Here is a 20829-nt window from a genome sequence, read left to right on the forward strand (position 1 = left end):
CAAACATCCTGGGATCAGAATCTTGTGAGTTCTCAGAAAGGACAGACCGTGCTGTGCTCCACACATGGGCCTTTGATGTCGAACCCAAAGTAAAAGACGTATTTCAACAAGCGAGGTTCATTCGCAGGGGCCAGCCGGTGTTTTTTCTGGAGTGAGCGACTCCCTGAAATATCCTGCAGTGTTTCAGCGGTGTGTATAGCACAAACCAGTCCCAACCTGCAGTATCAAAGTGGACGACTGAACGTCATGGATGTACGTAGACGAGTGCGATGGGGTTTGATTAAAAGGAATCGTAGCGGCTGTGATCTGTCGTGACTGCTGTGGCACGTGCATGAAATGTGATGTCGTACTTTAGAAGCCAGGGCCTGAGTTGTTCCTAAACAAACAAAGCATTTCATTAGTTTCAGCTCATTTGGATTCCTAGAAGCTGCCAGGAAACAACTGTTGCTTTTTCAAGAGCAACTATTCATGCCAGAGTCAAAAATTGCAATTAGATTTGATTAATGATTCGTCAAGCAGCTTTAATGTACTACACACACACACACACACACACTCTCTACTGACTGTGGCGTGTGTTTAGTGGCAAAAGGACAGTGGCACAGAAGCACAGACCTTATTTCCATCTCTGCGCCAACAGACAAGCTGGAACAGCTGCGGCACAAAGCCCAGCCAATCACAAAGCAGCTCCCCTTAACCAACCACGGACAAGACGTCTGTGCATGAGCCAATCGGACGGCGAAAGCAACAGAACCGCAGCGAATCAGGCCAGCGGAAAACGGACACACCTCATCCGACCAGAAAGCGGATGAGCATGAGCTCATGGCCACAGTACAGGAGTTCAAGAGCACGGCCAGCATGGCAGCATGGTTAAACCACGGAAAAAACGAGCAGCTGCGGGACTCATTTAAATCACTGACTGCCGATGCCGGATCCAGCCATGAACCCGAACTGCTGCAATAGAAAGAGAAAGGGCAAAAAAAAAAAAAAAAGAGGGCAAACTACAAAAAAGTGAGGGTGAAGGGAGAGATAATGAGGGAGAAGCTAAGACGGAAAAGTTTGCTTTGGCATCGAGAGCCAAGAGGAAAAACATCCCTGAATCTTCTTGACAAACGCGCATACACACACACACACACACACACACAGATCTTAAATTACACTTGAGTAGCAGACGAGTCGCACCACAGCTATGTGATAAGTAAAGAGCGCGCACAACCAAAGACCAGGAAGAAAAACAGAGGCATGATGGGTCACTGAAAGTCTCCATTTTTGGAATACTTTAATTTGCTTTATCCAACATACTCAAGCAGATCCTCTCCACCTAGACACCATCCGTGCGAATTCCATCTCACCACACTGGAAGCGCAAAGAAGCTTGAACTCACCGAGCTGTCAGTGTAGTCAAATGTCAGTCCAGAACTGGCTGTATAAAATAATATATGGATTGCAATCCTGACTACACTGAAAAAGATAGTTGAGTGACGTGAAGAACAGCAGCAGATTGTCATCAATCTGATTTCAGCAGCAGTGCAATCTGGGAAATGCTTACCACCTGTGTCTGGATTTTTTCTGGGTCAAATACAGTTTACTCTCTTTTCCCTCTTAAGCCCTCTTGATTTATGAAAAGAGAGAAAAGAGTTGGAAGGAGCGAGATAGAATTGGGATGTTGTCCCCGTGTAGCAACAGGACAGATGTTTTGTGACATCTGGCTTGAAGGACAACGAGCTACAACAATATAATAATCCAGTGGCTTCCTTTCAGATCTCTGGGGTCATGACAATGTGTGTGTGTGTGTGTGTGTGTGTGTGTGTGTGTGTGTGTGTGCGCTACTCTATGATGTGATGCTGAGAAGGCTTAGAAGGCGGTAAAAACAGAATACTTACCTCCCCACTGAAACAACCCAGACACAAACACTGCATCACTGACATTCTCCTGTCTAAACGCTGCCTCTCTCATACACACAAACTCTCTCACGTATACACACACAGCTGAGAAATTCAGCACCTAACCACTAGTGTGTAGTCTGTCAACAGGTCACTAAGCCACAATTTTCCAGCCTTATTTTCCTACAAACACGCGTGTTCTAAACATGACAACAGACCTAATATGAAGACAATAAAGATGACACTGATGCCGGATGAATGTCAAATGAACCGCTTACAGAGATGAGCGGTGATACGTGAGGGACACAGTGGTAATGTAAGGATATGTGAGAGTGGGCTTCATTCTTCTTCTGTGGCCTGGCACCCCACTCAATGTGGGTCCCTGCCCTGCAAACAGGATGTCCCGGGATGGGCTCCAGACCCCACGGCCCTACTGCTGCGAGTGAATGAAATGGATTCTGCTCTGCACTGCTCTGATCTCGTTCAGTATATATTCTTTTCAGGGGTCCAAGTTGGTGTGGAAGAACAGAAGAGCTGACTGACTGTGAGTCCTGGGTTAATGACAATCTCTTACTCGCCTGTTATTCAGCAGTAGCTTCTCTGGGCAGGAAATGTAAAGTACCTGCCCCAAACATCCTGTTTAGTCTGCCGTCTGCAGCAATCCTAGGCTGTAATGTTGGGACCATGAACAGGTAAATATAATAGCTGTGAATCCAGGAGCAGGAAAATAAATCACACTTGGGACATGTCCTATACAAAAACTCTCTACTAACAAGAAGGAAATGGTCTAGATTTGCGTATAATTAGAAACGTGACACATCTCTAATGATCTCCGGATCCTGCAGGTTCACTCTCTACAACATTCGCAAGATTCGACCTTTTCTCTCGCAACAGGCTACGCAGCTCCTCGTCCAGGCAATGGTCATCTCCAAACTCGACTACTGTAACTCTCTCCTGGCTGGAGCCTCTGCAGTCACCATAAAACCACTCCAGATGATCCAAAATATGGCAGCCCGTCTCATCCTCAATCAGCCAAAATACACCCATGTTACACCTCTTCTTACCTCCCTCCACTGGCTCCCGGTAGCTGCTCGCATTGAGTTCAAATCCTTGATGCTGCCTACAGGGCTGTAAATGGAACCGCGCCCTCCTACATCAACACACTACTACCTAGCTACACTCCTGCACGCTCTCTCAGATCGGCAAACGAAAGGAGACTAAAAATTCCTTCTTCACGGGGTCTCCGATTCCAATCATCTCTGTTCTCCGTTGTTGTCCCTGGCTGGTGGAACAACCTGCCCTCCTCCACACGACTAGCCGAGACTATCACCACTTTTAAGAAGCAGGTGAAAACCCTCTTGTTCAAAAAAATATTACAGACAAATCTAACACTTACACACGCACATGCGTACACATTGCACAAACAATACAAAAATGTATAAATACATTATAATTTTTCTTCGTCTAGCACCTAACAATCTCTGAGCATGCTCTTCGCTGACAAGTTGAGCCTTATCAGGGCTCTTAGTTTGTAAACTCAATATTCTATAGAAACCGAACGAGAATTGCTGGTGTCTTCCTCTTGTAAGTCGCTTTGGATAAAAGCGTCTGCTAAATAAAGTAAAGTTAAGTAACGACATTACGGAAGTCAGAGAGAGCAAGAGTGTGTGTCTTTACGTCACATGCAAACTAAAGCAGGTGCAAGTTTGTTAGTGCCAGGAGATGCCAAGCTCGTGTGTTTGAATGAGGTAAATTACATCACTGATAAAAAGGATTTAACAGGATGGAGGTAGAACACTGTTTTGTATAGAGATACCCAACAGCAGGGATGTAACCTCTGAATAATTATATGTGATCTAAACACATATACTTAAAATGTATATTCAGTGTCAAATTATGAAAGTTTGGTATGAATGCTATTAATCAAATAATATTAAAAGGATGATAAGACAACAACAATTTACCAATTTTATACTTTTCCTTTTTTGTACATGTACTTTTGTACATTTAGGCTACACTGTTTGCAAGGCTGACATTCAGTCATGTCACTCATGCAAATGCAGGTTTGGCCAGAGTGGGTTGTTGGGTGCATGCGTGCATCTCACACACACACACCCATATATGCAAAAACAAAGGACGTGTGGAAGATATACAAAATCCCATACCGACAGTCTGGAGGGCAGAATAATGACAGAGCAAATGAGCTGGAAAATGAGTCCCATCGATTAACACACATGTCCACACAACTGCTCTGGTGGGAACAGCACTGTGGGCTTTTGCTGTGGAATTTTCCACGCAACATTATGTGTTATGCTGTCTGCTAATATCTACATATATTAATGCCCATCTCTGGGCATTCTTCACCTACTTCTGGCAGTTCTACTGACATGTCTCATTTGTCAGTTTAGTGTCATTCCCTGAGCTCAGGCCTTTAAGTTTAGATTTGAGTTGAAGTTACTGTATCAGAATGTCTCCAAAACAGGTTGAGCTGTTTTAAGAACAACTGATTAGATACGCTATCCAACGCTGAGCTCATCTCTGGTCTCATGAGTGCCCAATGTAAGAACGTCTTTCTCTCCAGTACAGTGCACAGTACAGTAGATTACAGTGTCCAACAGATAATTTGCCAGTAAATGAGTGACTTCTATGCCATAACAAAAACGAAGAGGAATTGTATTTCTTTCCTTAACGTTCCAAAGTGGATTTCCTTCAACCACTCTGTATTTTCTTTATACTCACAAGCATGGTTTTGCTTGCCAATTTCAATTTTCAGCTGCTTATGGGTTCGTAGTGTTGGGTAATACCAAGAGTATCATCTAAGTTGATGATACTGAGATCCATAGGCTTTAGTCTGTGTCTATGTGCGTGTGTTTGAATGAGTAGCAGGTTCAGTTGTTTTTGTCTTAATTTTGAGTATTTTAGTCTTATTTTAGTCAGAATTATCTTTGACTATTTTAGTCTAGTTTTAGTCAAAGAAAAAAAAAACATTTAATGATTAAAACAAGGTTATCTTATTATTATATTTTTGTTACCTTATAGACTCAAGAAAACTCAACATCCATTACAGTGGCCACATTTTGAATGTTTTTTTTCTACCACACATTTTGTTCTATTTCCCTCTTCATTGAAAAGAAAATGCAGCAAAAGATCACCTCTGCTAAACCACAGCAAGGATCCTAAAGTCGAATCAATGCCACGAATGCATATTGAGGAAGTGACATCATCGGTCCAACCAGTTGGGAGACATGGGAAACATAAATTAATATTTTGTCAGTGAAAATGAGACATTTTAGTATAGTTTTTACTCTGTAAATCACACTTTGTCTCGTTTTGTCAACAATATTACATGAAACATTACATAATAGTTATCGGTGCTTATGGTGTTTCTCGTCTCATTTCCATCAGATCATAAAGGTTCGTTGACAAAAACAACACTAGTAGCAGGTGTTGGACTTGGGAGGGCATCAAGACTAAAGCCACCACCTCTCATTCTTTTTCTCTCTTGTACAGACGTACACAAAAGATCAAACGTGCCGCTTTGTCCAATAAGCTGCCTATTGAAGGCGTACCATCAGAAGAAGAGGGGTTCATTTTCCCAGAGTTCAGGTGAGCAGATGAATCAGAAGGGTGGTTCTCTAGACACCTGCAAGTAGAAGACCCTCACTGGTTTGCTGTTACATGTGGTTTGCGAACAAGAGGTAAAAATAATGAGCATGACGTCCAGTAGGAGAAAGAGCCAAACTCAACAGATTACTGATACAGAAGAGAAATAGGGATAAAGATAAAGAGATGTTCCAGTACACAAACACAGGAGAGGGATCCATTTCTTTAGAGTTATATGTCCAATTTATTGAGTGATGCATGGCCATAATGACTGGAACAGGGGTCTCCATAGAGCTAAAAAACAGAGGAGTAGACGTGGAAGGGACAGAGCTTTTCTGATACAGCCAGGTCCTGCTGACAGGGCCTAATTCCCACCAAGCCTCAGGAATGTTAAACGCAACCCTTCACCTCTGCAAATCACTCCAATCTGGGTGACGGTGACAGACAGAGGAACATAGGAATGGACTGGAGGGAGGCAGATGGGAGGAGGGGAGGGATATGCAGTCCTGTGCAGCTAATGGCCAGTCGATGTGGCACTTAGTGGCCATTAAAAAAAACTTTTTACCACATAGGCGTTAATTTGCTTCCATTATCACTACCTCATAGCCAGTTTAATAGGACGGACCCATTAACTATGTCAATAGTCAAACACCCATTTGAGAATCTGACATCTGAGCATGACTATAAATAATAATGCAGTGCATCTGAATCCATAGTATACTTGAACCTGAGCTTGACCACTGTGTTCCAATATGAAATCCCAGTCCTGGGCAGCCATGACCGGCGCCCGGGGAGCAGTGTGTGGGGACGGTACTTTGCTCAGTGACACCTCAGCCATACATGTTTGAACTTCAAGAGCCAGAATTAGATTCAGGATCAAACAACAATGGATTTGGCTGACAGAAAACTTCTGCAGCGAGATTTTTTCTTCCCCAGTCTGCCGCACAATGATTTTGTCCTGAATAATTGCTAACATGCAAAATGATCCTAGCATAATCTATCCAACTTTAAAATTCTGATACCTCGGGAAGACACAAAAACATTGTTCACTACTTAAAAGTTTGATACAATTGTATATGTAACAGATGCTAATGTGATCTAGCTTTTATAATGATAAAGTGTTACAAGGTGGTTACAGCTTTACAACAGTTATCACACAGGCACAAAAAACAGAAGTGACATGAAGCTCAACACATTTTGTTCCCAGGATGGCAGGAAGCTCACACCCCATCCATTGTGTAGAACAACCTTTTCCTTCAGCTTCATACTCCACTTTCATCTAACTTCCCAGAATTCCCCACTCCCAGGGGATCCTTGCAGGGTATCTGCTCAAACCCATGCTTCAACATAGGAAAGAAGAAGTACAGAAGGAAGAAGACTGGACTGCCAAAAGAGAAATGGAGGGGTTGCAGAGAAGAGAAAGCAGGAAAGAGACAAACTCAATGCCTTTTTTCACCTCATCCTGTCATCTTTCTCCAATGCTTACATTTGTTACAAGTAAACTAAGTAATTCTCTTCACTTTTTGCCAAAAATGTCCTACCACGGGAGGGGGGGGGGGGTGTCAGAGGACCCAAGACTATAAACAACATTACAGATATAGACAAACAAGGAAATAACAGGGAACAACAGTGAGGTGTTGCAAGGTGCTGCAGGCAATGATGGAGCAGAGACAGGATAGGTGGGATGGGTCGAAGGTGTAAGATTTGCCTCCTGGTTTAGTAGCCCGAAAAAGAGTTGAGCAACATACTTCTTGAACTGTGTGGCCTACTTTATTTAGGATTAAAAGGCATGAATTCAGAATGTAAAAAAAAAAAGGTAATTTTGCATATTGCTGAATTGTCCCTATGTCCTTCCGCAAGTTTGTGATCAGTCTTGTCTTAAGGATCTAGGTTTTCAACTTGTACCTGCCATGGATAAATAACTTGTGTTAAAAAGAGAAAGAGAAAGAAAAAGAAATGGAGGTTCCCCTTGCTTTTTGCCCTGTTCTCTCAAAAACACAATCCGATACTCTAGACCTATTCTCAGATCACATGCTACCTGCCAAAACTCATTCAAGCCCAATTACAGGCTCTCCCCGCCCCCCCAAAAGGCAAGTCATTCCTTTCCAATGACATCACCTCTTTCCATTCTTCTCTTGTTTTAAATCCCACCCCCCCCCCCGTCCTTCTGCTGGAACGCTGTGTTATGTCACGCCTGCGGGACAATGGCTGGCACGCTCGCCTAAAGAACAGACCCCAGACACCTGAACTCCTCCATGGCCCGGCAAGGCCGGCCGCAGCCTCATCCGATTATCCCAGATCCTCGCGGGTGGGCGGTGTCGCAGCGCTGGACTTTAAACCGTGTTCGCTCTGCGAGCGGTCACGTCCACGCCACGCCACAAGCTGCGGCTTACTTATTAACAAGCGCATAATCGCGACACCAAGCGCACTGGCTGCTGCTCAAGGATCTTGAGCCTCGAGAAACGTCCAAGACGCCCAACAAGTGTCAATGACCGCAACACCCCATGTGACCCGGTCCCCCTCCCCTGTGCTTTTCTGAGATCTAGACAGCCGTGGGAGCGAGATTACGCCCGTGGAAAATAATGACGCCAATATCCTGAAATCTTATCTCGCTCCGCACTGCAGTGTTGTTGTTTGTGAGGCACAAAATAGGTCCCTCGCCCCAGTCAACAGGGAACTGAATGGCAGGGAGATAAGGAGCGCAAGCAAAAGAAAACAAAACCAAGAAAATGAAAAGCAACAAGGCCGAGGCCAGAAACACGGCGTCAATACCGATTCGATGAATTCAATTCATTTTCCCCCCGTTACAACCAGTCCATTCCAGGTGATTATATTACATGAGGTGTGGGAGGAAGGAGGGATGAGTTCACATAAAGTTTACGAGTGCCACAAGATCCGGGAAAGTGAAGGCGATTTCCTTCTGAGCACATCAATAACAGGCCACGCCGACATGGTCAAAGGTCACAGAGAACAGGCTTCCTGCTCTTATACGATCACCTGACAATGACAGTCACACTTACATCCTTTCCAACATTCCGCAATCCAAATTGCACTACCTGTAATGGCACGGCGGCATGTTTAACCCACATTTCAGTCTTTCTTTAGTATTCATGTTTACTTATATGCAAGTCTTATATGTTAGTCTTACATGCAAGCAAACATTACTTACATGTAATTACATTTAGAGCAAGGCTCGATCTTATCAACACAACGTTTTTGCCTAAACCTGTATACTGACTAGGGTTGCAACGATTAGAAATTCTGGTGGTACGATTATAGTCAGAGAAATAATCCAGGTTTCACGATTTAATATTTTTAATATTTTACACGATCTGAATTCACAACTGTATTATCATTTAGAAATACCACAAACACTGAACTTCAGAATCTATTAACATTTATATGTTAATACATATATTTTTACGCCATTTATCAGATGCCCTTATCCAGAGGGATAAAGGGAGATAAAGGGACAGTCCCACTGGAGACACTCAGGGTTAAGTGTCCTGCTCAGGGACACAATGGTAGTAAGTAATGTTTGAACCTGGGTCTTCTGGTTCACAGGCGAGTATGTAACCCACTAGGCTACTACTGTTTAACAGACAGGAAAATAAAATGTGTAAATAAAATAAATGTATCGTTTGAAACGTTTAAACGGTGAATTAACCACAATTGTTTTTCATTTTTGTTTTGTCTTTTGTATTTTGTCTTACCCTGCTGGATGGAAATAACTGGTGGTATTTGGCTAATGCAACAATTAGACTTGATTTATGTTGATGGGGCAACTAGACTGTAATATAAGGACTGTATGGCTAACATTACATCTTAATATCTGGAGGTTGTTTTTGTCTGTTCCTTTCTATGTTTATTTTATATTGGCACTCATTATATGTCTATTATTTGTATGTGTATATTATTATTTAACAGTCTTACCCGTTTTACTATTTTGTAATGTATTTATGTACAAAAAACGATTACTAAACAAAGTAAAACAAAAACTAAAGTAAAACAAAAACACTTGGAATTAGACCTCCATTTGGAAAACACTTTTCTAGAGACTTATCTTCAGAAAATTACTTTATAACCTGAAGAGCATCTCCTTGTTATTACCTGGAAATATATTTAAAAAAAAAAAAACTACTTTTTTTAAAGAACTACTTTCAAACCAATACTTGCAAGAGTATTCATAATCTTTACGATTGCGTCCACATAGAAAAAAAACTGGCTAAGCACAAAGGTCCACATACAAAAACTGAAATAAAACATCAAAACCATGAAAACAAACACAACTAGATTTAATGTATAAAACTGCGGTGCCTTCGGCTACTTTTTTGATCTTCGAGTAAGCCGCACAGACCACAACTGGCAAGAAGGCCTTGAGCCGCTGCCCATTTTGGTGCACAAGGAACACCCCCCTCTCACGGCTCTCTGGGGGCTCACTGTTGAGCGGCCCGATTAAACATTTAGCATACAAATGGCACAGCTGACAGGCAAACTCGACCGGCAGTGGGACACAGACTGAATTTCACGCTCTGTCCCAAAGGTTTTAACACTTTCCCCTCAAAACATGGCCTCCTCTCCCCGTCTCTCGCTCCAAAGAAGGGGGGGCAGAAACGTGGAAGATGAGATGGTCTTAAAACAACAATACTCTCATTTCAATCAGACCACAAGATTGCTGAAAGTGAATTTAAAAAAAAAGAAGAGTGTTATGAGCAATGTTTCAGCCCCCAAGCAAGATCAAGTAAACACAGAGACTCTTATGGACGAACAGGATTAAATATTTAACCACAGTGGTATGTTTGAAGGCGTACAGACAATGGACAAATGAATGAAACTAAAGAAATTTGGGTAGGTCATAAATGAGAATGAAGGGTTGCTGCCAATCATTACAAAACTTTAGTGAAGGATCAGCTTTACATTTACATTTTGGACAAATGGTGTCCATCCAACCAGTAGGGTAGCAGAGCCTGGAGAATCGTTCCTAGTTCCATAAAGTGCTCCTGCATAATAGAGCTACTGAACCAAATGTTAAATTCCAAAAGCAGTCCTGAAAAAAGTTATGTGGCTAAACATTTGCATCAGTTGTCTTCAATTGCTAGTGAATGAGGCCATGGGGTAATTCAAGCTGAAACAACTTCAGCTATATTTGTAGGGCTGTCTAATTGAACATGGGTCAAAAAGGTCAATGCTGTGAATTTGTGATATATGATTTTAATTCAGGGTTTTTTTGCAAAAAGAAAAATGTATAAAGTATATATCATTCTGGTCCCAGGGTGAAACATTCTGTTAGAGAGAGAGAGAGTGCTGTGCCCATCTCAGCAAAACAGAAAGCTGGCATAAACTCTATCAACCAGCAAGTTTATAAGAAATGAACTAGCCAAAATGCTTTACTTCTTCATACTGGGAAAAAAGGCCCGTAAAAGCCAGCAGTGTGTGGGGACGGTACCTTGCTCAAGGGGACCTCGGTTCCAATGTGGCGGTTTGGGATTATGTGCTGGGCCACCACTGCTAGACAGCTAGGATCACCGATGATCTCGCAGCATTCCACTAAAACGTTCCACAACAACCAGACTGCTAAAAGACCATTTAAGGACTAGAACAGTTTTGCTCTCCTGGAAAGGCTTTCTGTGGAACTCAGGAACTCGTGTGGTGTCGGCACATTGGCAACAGCTGCTTCCATCAGTCACTGCACCACCAACCCCGACCGTCACCAAGCTGTGGGGCATCCATGCATACACCTTATCCCACCAGTAACTGGAGATGAGATCTGGCACGGGCCTGTTCCACTAACCAGCAACCACAGTAGTCATACTTTTTACTACAGGGAACAAGTCTATTACCTGGTTCACACAGTAACCAGCAAACTGGCACACTGTACTTAACATAGTTCTATATTTGTAATATTTAAATTCATGTCCTGAATATTTGTTGGGCGGTAGTAGCCTAGTGGGTAACACACTTGCCTATGAACCAGAAGACCCAGGTTCAAATCCCACTTACTACCATTGCTCAGGGACACAAGACACTTACCCCTAAGTGTCTCCAGGGGGGGACTGTCCCTGTAACTACTGATTGTATGTCGCTCTGGATAAGGGCGTCTGATAAATGCTGTAAATGTAAATTTCATTAGGCCTTGGTTTTACTGCACAGCCTCATTGCTAACTCATAAAACGTTTCACATGTTGTACATGTAAAACTTGAAAACATGCTGGGCGAATGAAAGCAGGATCTCATCAGGGGTTTGAGTCAGAGAACCCTTAATTAAATGTGATACGCCTGCACAAGTTTATTGTTGGTAAAATATCCTGAAATGATCACTTTCTTCCTTTACTAGCAAAATATTACATCATGGGGGGAAGGGACTATTTATTTCTTTATTAAAAAAAACAGGGATCTGGGTAGGCTGTACAGGATTACACTGCGGATTTGAGCAGCCTGAACCTCGCTTCTTTCTACATCCCATCTGTTGCCACTAAAGAGAAGAAGGACAGCGAGAAAAGAAGGGAAAGAGGTCAAAGAGGCTGAACGGGTGCATCAGCAGACTTTTATTCTGTCTCAAAACCACCGGCACAGTCGACTGCAGCAGCTGACACAACGTCACTGTCTGCCAATGCTGACAACCTACTGAGGAATCAGCTGGTTTTAAAATATGACATTGGATAACTACACACAGAAATGAATGAAATTACTCATAAATTAAAATTTCATCATGAAATGTCCAAAGTTATTGTGCTATCATACTGCCTGGCCTTAAATTAAAATGCAAGTATCCATTCATTTTGTCCATTCTAAGAGCCAGGCTTTGTACGACCTTCTTCTTCCACTACCTCTGCAAAAATGTGAGCATCTGGACACACAAAAAAAAAAAACACAGAATCACCAAAATACTGGAAAGTAGTAGCCTAGTGGATAAGACACTCGCCTATAAACCTGAAGACCATGAAGTCACAGGTGGAAACCCCACCTACTACCATTGTGTCCCTGAACAAGACCCTGAGTGCCTCCAGAGGGGACTGTCCCTGTAACTACTGACTGTAAGTCGCTCGTAAATGAAAGCAGGAATTGTGGTGGTTTGCCTACATTCTGAAAAGAAGGTGTTGGTGCAGATGAGTTCAAATGAGCACCATCTCGGGGGGGGGTCGGGGTGGGGCTTAAGGGTATTCCAGAAGACAGAATAGACGCACAAGCGGCATGTGTGTGACCGTGTGATAAAAGAGGGGGCTGTATTTCAAAATCCCCTGACAATACACTGGCTGCCACGCGTGTGTGGGACATGAGGTGATAAATTTAAAGCGACTGTTGAGGTTCGTGGAACATCATAATCCAGACACCGCGGAGACCCCCCGAGGGAATGCCAGCCCGATCCCAGGAGAGGGAGCTGCCTGTCAGCTGGTTGCGCCTTCGCCAGTCTGGCAGCGGCTCCAGACCGCAAAGAGTGGTTCCTGCCTTCGATGCCGACACGGGAGGGTTTACGACCCCGAGACAACAAAGCCGACATTACGGAGCAATTACTCTGCGTGTTCCTCAATGCCAACAATGCGGAGACCAAGACAAAAGCTGGGGGAAAAAAGGGGGACATGACAAAGCCTATCTCTGGTGACATCTGTGCCCTTACAACACATAAAGACGAGTGTTTGTATTTACAGCACTTCACCCCTCAACTGCCATCAGGCTTAAAAGGTTAAAATGAGAGTTATATAGGGATCATTCATTGCAGAAGTCTTTTTGCCAAGATACACGGAGCGGTGTAATGCTAGCTCACCGTCGTGGTCAGGAGAGTGACTCGCGTCTCCCACGGGCAGAACTTCAGCACCAGGTGTGAACAAAGGTTGTAGGGAAGAAATTTAAAGGCTTCATTTTAAAAGCCAATGATGACCAAAAAAATTATGGACACTAAAATAGTGGGAGGAGTTTATTCTGAGTGATGTGATTAATTGGAAAGTCAACATTCAGTGATTTAAATTTACATTTTTTTACATTTACAGCATTTATCAGACGCCCTTGTCCAGAGCGACTTACAGTCAGTAGTTACAGGGACAGTCCCCCCCTGGAGCAACTTAGGGTTAAGTGTCTTGCTCAGGGACACAATGGTAGTAAGTGGGATTTGAACCCGGGTCTTCTGGTTCACAGGCGAGTGTGTATTTGAAACTGTTTATGAATAAGAGGATATAATATGGATGTCTAATTAAATGAATAATTGAAACTGTTTATGAATAAGAGGATATTATATGGATGTCTTCATTCTGATGGAGCAAAATCATGGAATATTAGTGTCCTATATTAAAGGGGAACCAAGCTTTATGGTCAACAAGTTCTGCTTGGTTCCTGGTAAAAGGTCTAGTGTCATTTTCTAGACAAGAAAGGGAGATCAGTGTGTTGCTTTCCCTCACTAGGCACACTGGGAATTTTGTGAAAGGCTGATTCCCACTATTCCCAGTGCAGACTCCCACAAGACCACATCACAGAGGAAAAACACAACGGCTCACTGACTCGCTTTATGAGAGTCACAACAATAACATCGCTTTTCAGAGCAGAGTCCAACATCAGCCCTTTTTCATCTCCAAACAGAAGAGATGAAAACCAGTGAGGAGGCTGGACTACTGGAAACGAGCATTCAAAAGTTCATTAGAGCCGGAGAGTTAAATGTCAAGAATGACAGAAGGAATATTGAACTTGACATGGACCAGCACACACGAAAAGGACAAGTTTGGAGACCATAACATTTGTTTTTCATAGCTATCATTTGTGATGCAGCCGTGGACGATTCTGCATCATGGCAGCTCTGAACATAACCGATTATATTACAACGACGTTGCTCTGTGAGTAGGCCTCGTCCATACGGAAGTTGAAACGAATGCCCTATGAACGGCAATTTGCGTTTTTGAAGCGCTTTGTTGCTACGTTCCATTGGCATTTCACTGGAGTTCGCTTGATGCTGTTCAACGCTCGTCGTGGTTTAAAGCTTTAAACATTACATGCCGCATTCATCATCTGAACACACAGCCGACCAAATGCTGGTGCAGAACACCTGGGTGGACGCTTTGATTTGGTCCACCGAGCGGTCAGTGTTCAACCTGAGCTCACCTGACGCCACAAACGCCAGAAAGACGCCTGGTTCAGACGGCCGTCTGAATTAGACCTTAACGTACATTTACAGCATTTATCAGACCTCATCCAGAACAACTTACAGCAGTTACATGGACAGTCCCCCCCTGGAGACACTCAGGGTTAAGTGTCCTGCTCATTTGAAAAAAACAGCATGTAGAAAAATTGATGGGATGCATTGTGATGCATCGATAATCTATATGATAATTGTAATCGAATCGAAGAGGCCAGTGAAGGTTTACACATCTAGTTGCTTGCTACGGTCAGCTCTTGGCTAATAAACTCCTAACTCTGGTTCTTCTATGTCTAAAAGGTGGACAAGCATTGCTGACGGATGCGTTACCATCAGTTGGCGTGAAGATTCACTGGTTAAGTAAGTTAATGGGATTACTCTTCACCTACTGATGACGCACCGGCAGTTTGCAGGGCTGGAAAAATGAGGACTATGTGGCTGCCAAACCTGATTACAGATATAGGGAGTGTTTACTGCGCACGCCTTGTTTTATTCACAATTACAGAGAAGCAGCCATGAAAAAAAGCGGGAAAACACCTGCTTCCACTTGGGAAGGAGGAAGGAACTTCTAACAGAATTCCTCATACACACACATGCACACACACCGCCGAGACCAGAGCACTCAGTCGAAGTGAGGCCTCGACAGTAAACACACTCCGCGGCTCAAGAGACTTGAGTAAACTCAAGACTCTGACCCGACACCTTGGTCGCAGAGACACTTACAGACTCCCAGACTCCCGCTCACAACGCTCGTACGCTCGAAAGATGCGAAACAAATTCTGCCACGAGGAAGGGCCGCGTTCCTCATTTACATTTACAGCATTTACCAGACGCCCTTATCCAGAGCGACTTACAATCAGTATTTACAGGGACAGTCCCCCCTGGAGCAACTTAGGGTTAAGTGTCTTGCTCAGGGACACAATGGTAGTAAGTGGGATTCGAACCCGGGTCTTCTGGTTCATAGGCGAGTGTGTTCCCCGCTAGGCTACTAACCACCCACCCTCATCAGCAGGATGTCGTGTGCAGCGCTAGAACAAACCCTCTTAATGCAGCTTCCCGGGAGCCTCGCTGCACAATCAGGAACGACTCCTGGATACTCACCTAACCCGAACAAATGTCTTAAATTGTTACATCGTAATAACACAGTAACTACATTATTATTATTGACAGCTTAGGACCAGTCGGCGCTATACAGCGGATGAAGACAAAAACCACAAATCCGACGGCCCCTTTTTTCAACCAAAGAAACGGGCCGGCGAGTCACTCTGGGTCAGTCGCAAGTCTCGCATCCGAGCTGGCACATCGTAGCCCGCCGCCGGCACTGCCACCCCTGACTCGGAGGAGCGTAATCCCCCGCGACAAGTCGCCATCTTTAGCTGCGACATGCCAGGCCAATATGCAGTAAGCAGCCAAACCAACAAACGCCATGTTACAGACCGTCTGCTCGCAATCCTTTATTCAATCACGTGATCGATCCAGGCTACGGCGGGGACGGACTCACTGTTGCGGCTGCTTTTCAACTTCGCCAGGATCTTCTGCGTGGACGGCAGGTCGCCGTTCTTCACGGCCTGGAGGAGCTCCTGCTCCTTGCCCATCATGCAGAGCGTCCGGCAGGTGGGCCCACAGGTGTCCGTCGAGAGCCTCGGCCCGCTCACGCCTCCATAAGGCTCAGATGAGACATCAACCTTTCCCAGAATGCTCAGCTTCGCTCCGCGTCCGTCTTTACGGCACTTCAATTGTCACACTGCCGCATCAGCAGAACTTCGCGTCTCCCTCCGGCAACATTTGTCAAGGATGGACAAGTGGTTTTTTTTTTTTCTTGTCCTTTCCAGCCGCTTCCTCTCAGGCATGTGGTCCTGATTTGATGCTTGAGCTCCAGCACGAACAGGACCGAAGCAGAGGATCCAGACGCACTAGAAAATAAGAAACGACAACAAATACAATTCAAGACTTCTTTTGAGGTAAAGGGTCTTTTACAGCATTCATCTGAGGCACACGCCGTCACACAAAGCGGCCTATTACGTAAGGCCCTTTCCCCCTCATCAGCAAAACACAATGAGGTTAAGAATGAGCACATGCACATTTACAGCCCTCCCAAAAACGGAAATTCTTTAATCAGGAATTCTCCTCAACAAGAGGGGGAAATTTGAACCCCATTTGTTTAGGGGTTTTTTTTTTTTGTTTTTTTTTGCTGGCACCCAGCACCCGCCACCCACTCCTTACAGAAATAAAACACTCAGGCGGGTGACCCGCAGCCAAACCTGCCATTGCTTCCCAAGAAATGCCACAATGGAGGAGGAGCTAGAAGAAGGGAGGTAAAAAAAAAAAAAAAAAAAAGGAAAAACACCACCGGGTTCAGAACAACCCTGAGACACACCTGGCGCTCCGGAGCAGGTCGGGTTTCAAGCACAATACTGTGGTGTAGGCATACTTATCACCAGCTCTCCACAGGGCTTCGACGGGACACATTACCGTCCCATCACTGTATAACAAACAAACCGCATGCCGATAAGAAGACAGCAAGGACCTTTTTACATTTTACAGTCCCCACCTCTTTTTTTTAATTTTTTAGGCATCACATCATAATGATGATAAATCATAAAAGATGTGTTTTTGACATTAACATGAAATGCTTTAAAACTATTCCCTGACGAACGGGGTTACGACATTCCAACGTGAAGGGCAGCGCCACACACACACACACACACATACACTCTCTTTTCTTATCGGAGTTGTATTACATAACTGAGTAAAGTGCTCTCCGCCACACACCCGACAAAAAAAAAAAAAAAAAAAAAAGTACACAGGGCGTAGGCAGAGCTGTCATCCCCAATAACAGTAAGTGTGTCCTCCTTCCCTCCGCCTCGGGGCCGGTGGCCGGGCTTTTATACTCGCCGCTGCTCGCTGGTGGAGCGTGTGTCCCCGCGAACCACCATTAGAGCCGCGGCGCGCAACATCCGACTTCAAGAGGAATCAACATTCATCTGGCCAAAGGCCGCAGCGAGGGCTTGTTTGCTCGGGATTTGGGGCAACGTGCATAAAGTGTCAAAAGTGCGACAACCTTCTGCAATAGTTAACTGGATTAAAGCTAACAGCTTTATTGCAAGACTCAATTTCTTCCTTGAAACTGGTTTAAGAGTTAAGATTTATTTGAAGTCGTTTTTTTATGTAGGCCACAATATGGGCAAGTGGCTTTAAAAGTACCACATAAAACACTCCAATTACTGACTTATACGCTGCGCCAAAGCACTCAGAAGCTTCATTTGTTTTTTTTATATCGGGGCATTTACGTTTGTTTAGACGTTATTGCAGTTTTCGAACGAAAGGTCAAACGCGTGACCCCGACCCCGATACCCTCGGCCATTTAACCGGGACGAGGGGCACGACGACGAAGTCGGTAGACACACAAGAGGGGGGAGACGAGCATGAACCGACACGGGACACGGGACACGGGACACGGCGGCTCGAGAGGCAACACGCACCGAAACTCTGCTGCTCCGCGGCTGTTCCTCCGCCCGAGGTAGCGGCGTCCGAGGTGGCGTGTTCGGTGTGGTCGGGGCGGAACACACTTGACCACTATTCGACCACTGTTGTTATTACCATTATCTTCAGCTTTATTTCTAATGACGCGACGTTTTCAGTACTCGGTATCTACATGGGCAACTTGCGCGGGTTGTTTTTACAATCTGGCCAAGGTCGTTTGGAAAAGTATTACCCACTCCAATCAAGCTAAACTACAGAACTTGGACACGGAATTATATTATTAACGCTGCTGTTGTCGTTAATATTATTATTATTATTAATAATAATAATGATAATAAGAGCCTACTGGAGCTCACGGAACTCGTCAGCCCGCTTCCCGCTCCCAAACCCTGCTGAACATGCCCACAAGTCACTCGGTTCTCGAAATGAGCCAAATCGGGCAAAATTAGCATCGATGCGAACGCACCGCGCGTTACAGAGACCTTATACACGCGTAAATGGCGCAGGAAAAGTCTCACCTGGAACTTTTTCTTTTCTTTTTATCGCGTAAGCCGCGTCCCCGGCTGTAGCGTCAGCGGCTCCGGAGCTCCGCGCACAGATCGGCGAAAAGTCGGGAGATTCCGCGCGGTCCCACACGGACACGTTCCGTGGCGTCTCCTCGCAGTTCTCCGGCCGGCTGCGAGCTGCGTCGCCGCTCGGCCAAACTCTCCCCCCCACCCCTGGAAAGAGGAGAGGAGATCCGGCCGCCCTCCCACCCTGACCTCCGCAGGCAGCGTGGACCGGGAGAAGCCCGGTGAAACATGAGCGCACGCCGGAGGGACTCCTCATTTAAAGTCGCTCATAAAAAGTACACGTTTTCTTTTCTTGTTGTGACTGCAAGTAACACAAAAAAAATGATCATTGAGTCTCGGAATCTTGAGGGTTTTCCAGAAAATTAAAATAAAAAATATTCAACGATTGCTGGTAGATGGGCCTTGGTTCTCAAACTGTGGTAACATTAAAAATATTATTCTTATTTTTATCACAGCTGGAGTGTTCCTTAACGTTGTGTAGTTATTCTTAATATCCACAGCGGGTTTGCGTTTTTGACAGTGGACACTACTGATTTTTTATACTAATTTTAATACTAATTGCAAAACGTTTGTGGTCTCAAATCCCTAGCTTGCGTGAATTTGCACGCTGTCCCCGTGATGGCTTGGGTTTGCTCTGGGTCCTCTGGTTCGACCCTGCTGTCCGAAGGCATGCACACTATTGGCGACTCTGATAGACTCTCCTGAGGTGTGAGTGGATGGTGTGTGTGTACGCCCTGCGGTGCTACGGTGCCGTAACCCTAAGTGCTCATGTAACGTGAGTGAGTGAGTAAGTGATTTAGGGTACAGGGACAGTGATAACTCACAATTGGACAAATGTCTGCCTCTTTCTTTCTGAAATGTACAGATTTAGGTGCATCTCTAGTCTAGGTATTGCCTATTTTTTTCAGGAATGCATTTTTGGCCTCTTTCCTTGAGGAAGGATTTTAGGATAGAGAAAATTAGGTGGAGACTCCTTTCCCAGTATACTATCAAAGGAGGGTAAAATAATACACTGAAACACATAACGACCAGGTATGGACCCCTCTACATTAAAGGCTGCATGCCTGAATCCCCTCAGGGTGAGAGGTTAAACACTTTTGTAAACTGTGGTTAGGGAATTACCACTCATCCCAGGATGAGCAAGAGGAGGAGGAGAAAGAGGGAGACGGGAGGAAAAAAAAAAAAAAAAGACCAGTTTGTGACAGCGTCTGCTTCGCATGTAACAGAATCCTGGATCTGCAGGTCTGCAGGTTGGAGAAGAGCTCGAAGGAACCACTGGATTACACCAATACTCCATGAGAACATTTACATTTACATTTACGGCATTTATCAGACGCCCTTATCCAGAGCGACTTACAATCAGTATTTACAGGGACAGTCCCCCTGGAGCAACTTAGGGTTAAGTGTCTTGCTCAGGGACACAATGGTAGTAAGCGGGATTTGAACCTGGGTCTTCTGATTCATAGGCGAGTGTGTTACCCACTAGGCTACTACCACCCCTTGAAGAACTATTCTACAACTTTTTGAATCCTAAAATCCTCATGACGTGACACAACCAGTGACCAGTTCTCTTTGGTTCTGGGACCCACTGATGATGACATTATTCATTTTCAGCTGTCTAATGTTGTTCATCACCAGGCCAAGAAAAGTACACAAGAAGTCTCTGGGATCTAACTTGGCTTACATCAGAGTCCTGGTGGAAACCATCTTTTCCACATGGAGTTTTGCGGCCTCCAGTATTTATTACCATGAGCTCCAGAGTAATAATTACAATGCCACTGAGCATTTTTTTTTTATTGAATGGACAAATGACCAGATGCACCTGACATCTGATCTCACATCTTCAGATTCAGAAGTGGTTCTAGGAATGGGATTTCCCCTGGACTGCTAGGAAACAAAGACATGTTTGTTAGAGTTTGAGGATTAAAATGAAATATAAAAATTATCTAAAAGAAATGTTATGGCCATCTTTTTCAGAAAAGAACTAAATGCCTACATGCTCTCTCTCTCTCACACACACACACGTCTTTTTCTGAACCAGAAAACTTCTCCGTCCATTAACTTTGAGAGAAAATTAGGTAAGTCTTAGGGCATTTTTGTATGTAAAGACAATGCAACAGGGATAATCAATCTTTGGATGACAGTGAATGGTGTTCCTGTATGAAAGCAAAAAT

At 44.3% G+C, this 20829-nt stretch overlaps 1 protein-coding gene across 10 annotated transcripts in view; it reads right to left on the reverse strand.

The window, feature by feature from the left end:
• LOC114794629 (CASK interacting protein 2) overlaps nt 1-18848 on the reverse strand; it is a 49697-nt gene extending 30849 nt beyond the window's left edge. For all 10 annotated transcript variants that reach the window (XM_028987310.1, XM_028987309.1, XM_028987308.1 and 7 more), the window contains exons 1-2: nt 18602-18848; nt 16102-16513 (exon numbers count right to left, since the gene is read on the reverse strand). In XM_028987310.1, coding sequence (XP_028843143.1) covers nt 16102-16198 — 97 coding nt within the window. In that variant the 5' untranslated portion in view covers nt 16199-16513; nt 18602-18848. The remainder of the gene's footprint in view (nt 1-16101; nt 16514-18601) is intronic.
• Between the last annotated feature and the right edge of the window lie 1981 nt (nt 18849-20829).

This window comes from Denticeps clupeoides, chromosome 7, assembly GCF_900700375.1.
Source record: "Denticeps clupeoides chromosome 7, fDenClu1.1, whole genome shotgun sequence".
In the NCBI taxonomy this organism is placed as follows: Eukaryota; Metazoa; Chordata; class Actinopteri; order Clupeiformes; family Denticipitidae; genus Denticeps; species Denticeps clupeoides.